The 6,071-nt window shown below is 31.0% G+C and overlaps 1 protein-coding gene across 2 annotated transcripts; it reads left to right on the forward strand.

Annotated features, from left to right (window-relative positions):
- The first annotated feature begins 356 nt into the window (after window positions 1-356).
- Window positions 357-4,412, forward strand: LOC149493135 (uncharacterized). Of its 2 annotated transcripts, none has more exons than XM_089715715.1 (8): window positions 357-672; window positions 1,654-1,803; window positions 2,236-2,412; window positions 2,647-2,693; window positions 2,821-2,885; window positions 3,139-3,241; window positions 3,919-4,029; window positions 4,113-4,412. In XM_089715715.1, the coding sequence occupies exons 1-8, from the start codon at window positions 579-581 to the stop codon at window positions 4,233-4,235; spliced, it is 870 nt and encodes a 289-aa protein (XP_089571841.1). In that variant the 5' UTR covers window positions 357-578; the 3' UTR covers window positions 4,236-4,412. The 2 variants fall into 2 exon arrangements, with proteins under 2 accessions (XP_089571841.1, XP_089571840.1); XM_089715714.1 differs by having other exon boundaries at window positions 358-672; window positions 2,647-2,735.
- The last annotated feature ends 1,659 nt before the right edge of the window (window positions 4,413-6,071 follow it).

The raw sequence follows: 6,071 nt of genomic DNA on the forward strand, positions 1-6,071 counted from the left end.
ATTTTTGATATGTTTGAACATATAGTATTTGATTTGAATAATGAATGACATAAAAATTAGTAATTTTTTTTGAGTATTGAGAAAGATGATTTGAACTTAGATTTACTGTCAAGTCGTATATATACTTACTACTAAACTATGTTTGGTGTGCAGCATAAAAATTTATAATTATATAATGGTTTGAAAGATAATTATATATTTATAAATATATTATCACTTTTTCATTATAAAATTATTTATGAGCATATTTATTAATTTTTTATAAATAATTATAAAATATTAAAAGTAAGTTTAGCAGTCGGCTACATTTACCGTCCGGTTTTAAAAACATTACCCAGAACTAACAAGAATTAAGGAATTTGCCAATTTTGACAGGGAACCACCCTCTGATTCTCACTTGGGAACCCACTTTGTTCTTATCTAATACGCAGCTGTCTAAGAACCCAAGAAAGTCATACTCAACTCTTCACTCTTCTGGCTTCATTTCATATATATAACAAAACAATTCATAAGCTCTTATCGTCAAAGATGATTGATTCTGCCATTTCAACACCGACTCAAATACACTGAGAGAGAAGATGGAGCCAACTGCAAAAGTATCATCAATTTTTGTATATCCAATCAAGTCATGCCGTGGCATCTCAGTTTCTCATGCTGCACTCGCTCCTACTGGTAAAACCAGCCACTTTACAACTTGCTGGTTCTTCTTCTTTGCATTTCTCTGTTACCCATTTGGTGTTTTTGTTTTTTACTCATCTCTTATATGACAAATGGTTTATTCATCTTTATCCTCTTATCAGATTCTTGATTAAATAATCTACATGCGTTTTATTTTTTTATTTATGTTTTTTGATGGAATTTGCCAAAGAACATGGAAAAATTTAAAGAAGAGAGAATCTGATGTTGAGCTTTTTCCACTTACTGTTTGATTTTGATAAATTATGGACAATGAATCAAATTGCTGTCTTTGCCATTTGTATGTTTCCTTTTATAAGTTTCTTGGATTAAATAATTTGCATGCATATGGGTTTAATTTATTTGTTTATAGAGTTTGGTAGAATTTGCTGAGGAACATGGAAAATTTAGAGCAAGATAGAAATATGATGTTAAGCATTTTAGAATGCTCAATTGTGATTGATTATGGGCAATGAATGAATTTGCTAGATTATGTAACTTGCAGTTGATTTGACATTGGTGAGATTGCTTCTTGTCCTAACAATTATGTGCGAGAATCGTTCTGAATAACACTAATTGATTGGTCTATCACTTGTATGCCTGCATAACAATTGAAAGGCACAAATTACAGTCAATTTATCATTGGGGTTGGGGTAGGAATTGGTAATCGATTTGTTTAAGCATAGACAGGTGTAAGGTTCACTTTCAGTTCACTTCCAAACTATATGAAATTTCAGTGGACAGATATAGATTCTGTAAGTAACAAATGTCTCTGTGTATTTCATATCCTCTCTACTAGCGGAGCAGATTTTCTTGAATTTGCAAGTTGAGACAAATGTTGTGTATAATGTACAACTCAGTAGTAGTGAAAATATTAATCTTTTGCTATATCATTCCGTGTTTAACAGTTGGACCTGCTAACATAGATTCAGTTTTTTACATTTCATTTGAATTTTTTTTGTGTGCTTTCATATACAGGATTCCGATGGGATCGAAACTGGTTAGTTGTCAATTACAAAGGGAGGGCATATACCCAAAGAGTTGAGCCGAAGCTCGCTCTGGTTGAGGTAGAGCTGCCTCACGAGGCATTTTTAGATGGTTGGGAACCCACTAAGAACTCCTATATGGGTAAGATAAATTATTCCATATTCTTTGATCTTTATTCCTTTAAATGTTCCTCATCAAGAGTTGTGTTCTTTGAGGTCTAATTTGTAGTTTCCTGTAACATTTCTAACAAAACTGAATTTCAGTCTTCTCCTATATATTAATTACTAGACAATTATTTGAACAGTATGAGTACCAAGTGAAGTTTTTCATGATCTTCAAGGTTTGTGCATTGCTGAAGATTGAACAAGTTAGCTAAGAGACATAATATAATCCTGTGGATGCTTTAGTTATATCCTTCAACTTTATTAATTATTAGACACTGTATAATTTGTATGCATTGCTGAAGGAAGAAGAAATCGTGTGCATTCTTCTCATATTATTCATTAATCATGTTCATGCCTTTTGTTTTATATGATTTCTGCTTTGACCCATTATTTGTTCACTCTTCCACAGTAATAAAGGCTCCTGGGATGGGTGTGCTTAACATACCACTGACAAGACCTAGTGAAGTAGCAGATGGTGTCTCAGTGTGGGAATGGTCCGGCTCTACACTTGATGAGGGAGCTGAAGCTGCAAAATGGTTTTCTGATTATATTGGAAAACCAAGTCGGCTAGTGCGTTTTAATGCAGGTTAGGTTTCAACTTTGGTGCATTTTGCAACAAAAGGACAGTAATTGGGCTACTTATATGAATTTCTCAAATGTGAAGTGCATTTTAGGTTGTCTGGATGGAGTGAAAACATTTGAATAGTATCGAAGATTGGTTAGCATAGGCCATGTTTTGGCATATTATTTGCATCCTTTACTTGTGGGCCCACGCTTAAGTTGAATGCTTTGCTCATATTCATTTTCATCACTGCTGCAGCATCAGAAACCAGAGCCGTCGATCCTAATTATGCTCCTGGACACAATGTTATGTTCTCTAATCTCTTTCCATACATGCTATTATCTCAGGTTGTCAACTTGTGACATGAATTATAAGGTCTCCTTGCCTTTTATGTGAAACTCGGGTCTGAATCTTGTCAATTATCTTCTGCAGGGATCATTGGATGGACTAAATAAGCTTCTGAAGGAGCCTGTTCCAATTAACCGTTTTAGACCCAAGTACCTAATTAGACCAATTCCTATCTCTTCACCTTTAGTTATTAATTCAATTTTCGTTTAAAATAAATTTTAAAAGCAGTGCACTTTTTCCAGAGGCCTCTAGTAATGTCTGACTGTTTTTAATTGCTTATCTTTCAGATACTATGGGATTTCCTTAATAATTTTTCATCGGCACCAATTTTCCCTTTTCCTATTTTGATTGAACCATATGCAGGGGTCTATGTCTCTAAAATTGTTGTACTGTGTGTCACAGCATTCTTGTTGATGGTTGTGAACCGTTTTCCGAGGACTTGTGGAGAGAAATTAGAATAAATAAGTTCACATTTGAAGGCGTCAAGCTTTGTTCCCGCTGTAAGGTATAATGCTTATGTTTCTGCACCAACTAGTTTTCTTATGGAAGTCATGTACAATTAGCATTATGTAAGAAGATAACTACACAAGGTACAAGCTATCATGGGTTGTTAATGATACTGGCATGGGTGTTTAATAATGCCATCCTTATATTAAACAGATAAAAAAAATTGTTTTTCCCAACTGCTTTTGGTGGATTAATATTTTTGGCTTCTTGGAAAGTTGAATTAGCTATGGTGATAATCATATAAAATAAGAAATATAGTTTGTAGTTGGGGTGTAGAGAATGAATAGGTGCGTTCTGAAGATCAAGGTTGCAGGTAGGACATATCTAGTGGTGAAGCAGCAAGGAATGTCTTGTCTCTAGACTCTCTTGTTCTTAATTCATCCATCATATGACTGTGAAGAATGTCAACTTCTTTTCCCCGCATCAAAATGTCATTAACTTATGCATATACAATCACAACTATTTTGGGATTAAGGATTAGTTAATATCGCTAATTTCCTAATTGGATATCCTAGCCCTGTGTGCAGGCCTTTCAACTGTATGCTTGCTTGTGATCCCTCTTATGTAGCCATGCTAACTAGAAATGGTGGTTGCAAAGTTCAAATAGATAAATCTTTCACATTTGCTCCTTATCTGTATGTTCTCATGTTTAAAAAGACTTTTTTCGTCTTGCAGATACCCACGATTAATCAAGATACAGGATTAGCAGGGTCAGAACCAAATGAAACTCTAATGAAAATTCGATCTGATAAAGATCTGCGTCCGGATAAGAAACAACAGGGAAAGGTGTGATCAATATTCAAAACTTTGAACTATGTTTTACCGTAGACACCGTCAGTGCAAAATAATTATGTGAAATGTTACTGCAGATATACTTTGGGCAGCACATGGTTTGGAAAGGCAGTGATGGAGGGAAAGGAAACATATTGAATGTGGGAGATCCTGTTTTTATTATCAAGAAAGTCTCTTCTGCAGCTGAAGCTGCTGCCTAAACCCTATTAAAATATCAGCTAAACTTAGTAGAATGTCTACTAGCACAATTTGTAAGTTGCAGACTACAAGATCCATCAAATACAGTGATGAAATAACATGCATTTATGCTATGTACCAATTCATAATAAAGGATCGTATAAAATGCCTGCAAAATAAATTATACTCCTTCTGTTTCACTTTTAAGTTCTCATTTAGGATTTTGAGAGTTTATTAATAATTTTATTTCCAATTTTACCGATATTTATTAGATGTAATTTATTTTTATGTTTATATTTATTTTTCTCTTTTTTACCATTATTTTAATTGTAGTTAAATTAAAATTTTGATTACAAGTAACTAACAGTTTTTCATTATATCAAGACATGGAAAAATAAAATGGAACTACTAATGGTGCTTTAATATGAGATAAAAGTAGCATTGATTATAGTAAAATTAAACGGAGAGTTATTAATTTTAAAAATGGCAATTTAAGTATTTTACTGTGTATTTATATAAAATTAATGTGTTTCAATTATTTTATTAATTCTTTCGAAAATAAATATGTTGAAATCATTTTTTTAATTTTTATAAAAAGATCAAATATTTTTGTTAAAAAAAATGAAATGTTGTGTTAAAGTGGAACGAAAAGGTAGAATACGCGGGCCTGTTAATAAAATTATAAAGGTTTTTAATGTCCAATGGTTGGTTTAGTGCCTTACGCTTTCTTTTATAGCCCATATATAAAGTCAAATCCTAGAATGAGTAAGAATGAAGAAATCACATTATTATATATACTAATCAAGTTTATATCATGATTTCATCTTGATACTCTTTTCAAAGACGTAATCTTGTATGTTGATGATAAACTATGCTTCTAAAATTAATCCATAGTAGACTTGACGACCAAAAAATTTGAATTAATTAAAAATTACTCTTACTAATTCCATGATAATTTAACTAATTAAATACTAACCATATAGAAGTTTTGGAAAATGCATCTAAGTTAGGAAAAATTTTGTAATAGTAAAAGTAAGTTCTTATATTCTCCATTTTCAAACCATCCGGTCCAATTTAATTTATCCAGTATTATCCAATGTTGTATTGATTTGATATGAAATAAGGTACCATTGATTAATTAAAACAATTCAATTGCTTAATAAAAAAAATGTCTGATTACTTAAATTTACTCTTGAATTTTGCAACTATAATCTTATGGTATTTTGAACTTTGTGAATGACCTATCGTGTACTTAAATTTTTAAATGTTGGTAATATTACACACAATTGACTTTTATCTATAAAATATCAATTTGATATATAGTGAGTATGACTTTTAGAATAATAATTTTTAACTTTTAAGAGGTATTTAATTGATATAATTTTGTAAGTTGAAATGTTTAATAAAATAATTTTAAAAATTAAAGTGTTTAATAGGTGTATTTTTATAAGTTGAATTACTTGATAAGCAAAAATAAAAATTAATAATATCATAAAATTAAAGTAATAAAATTCAGGCGTGAATTTACATATTTGGAAAAAAAAATTATAATTAATTTGAAATATATTTATAGATAACATCGGTCAGAGACTATTCCTTTTAATTATCCAATGTCAAGTGACTGGATCATATTTATACAACAATTAATAGTAAAATAAATAAATAAATAGCAGCATATTATTTAGGGAGAATTATTATTACGTCCCTATATAAAAATACATAATTATATCACAAAGTTTTAATCCCGTAAAATACTTTAATCCTTCTGCCATTTTTAATGTGTTTAACAGTTAGTCAAATCTTAAAAAAATGGTCAGATGGGAGAGAAAAGTTTTAAATGACAATATTGGCCCTAACCT

Source organism: Jatropha curcas, chromosome 10 (genome assembly GCF_041381405.1).
Source record: "Jatropha curcas cultivar XTBG-Jc1 chromosome 10, XTBG_Jcur_1.0, whole genome shotgun sequence".
Classification (NCBI taxonomy): domain Eukaryota; kingdom Viridiplantae; phylum Streptophyta; class Magnoliopsida; order Malpighiales; family Euphorbiaceae; genus Jatropha; species Jatropha curcas.

Coding starts and splice junctions, on each gene's coding strand:
- LOC149493135 (XM_089715714.1), top strand. CDS start 579: ATGGAGCCAACTGCAAAAGTATCATCAATTTTTGTATATCCAATCAAG. Junction 3,242..3,918: donor AGCTTTGTTCCCGCTGTAAG/GTATAATGCTTA, acceptor TTCGTCTTGCAG/ATACCCACGATTAATCAAGA. Junction 4,030..4,112: donor ATAAGAAACAACAGGGAAAG/GTGTGATCAATA, acceptor ATGTTACTGCAG/ATATACTTTGGGCAGCACAT.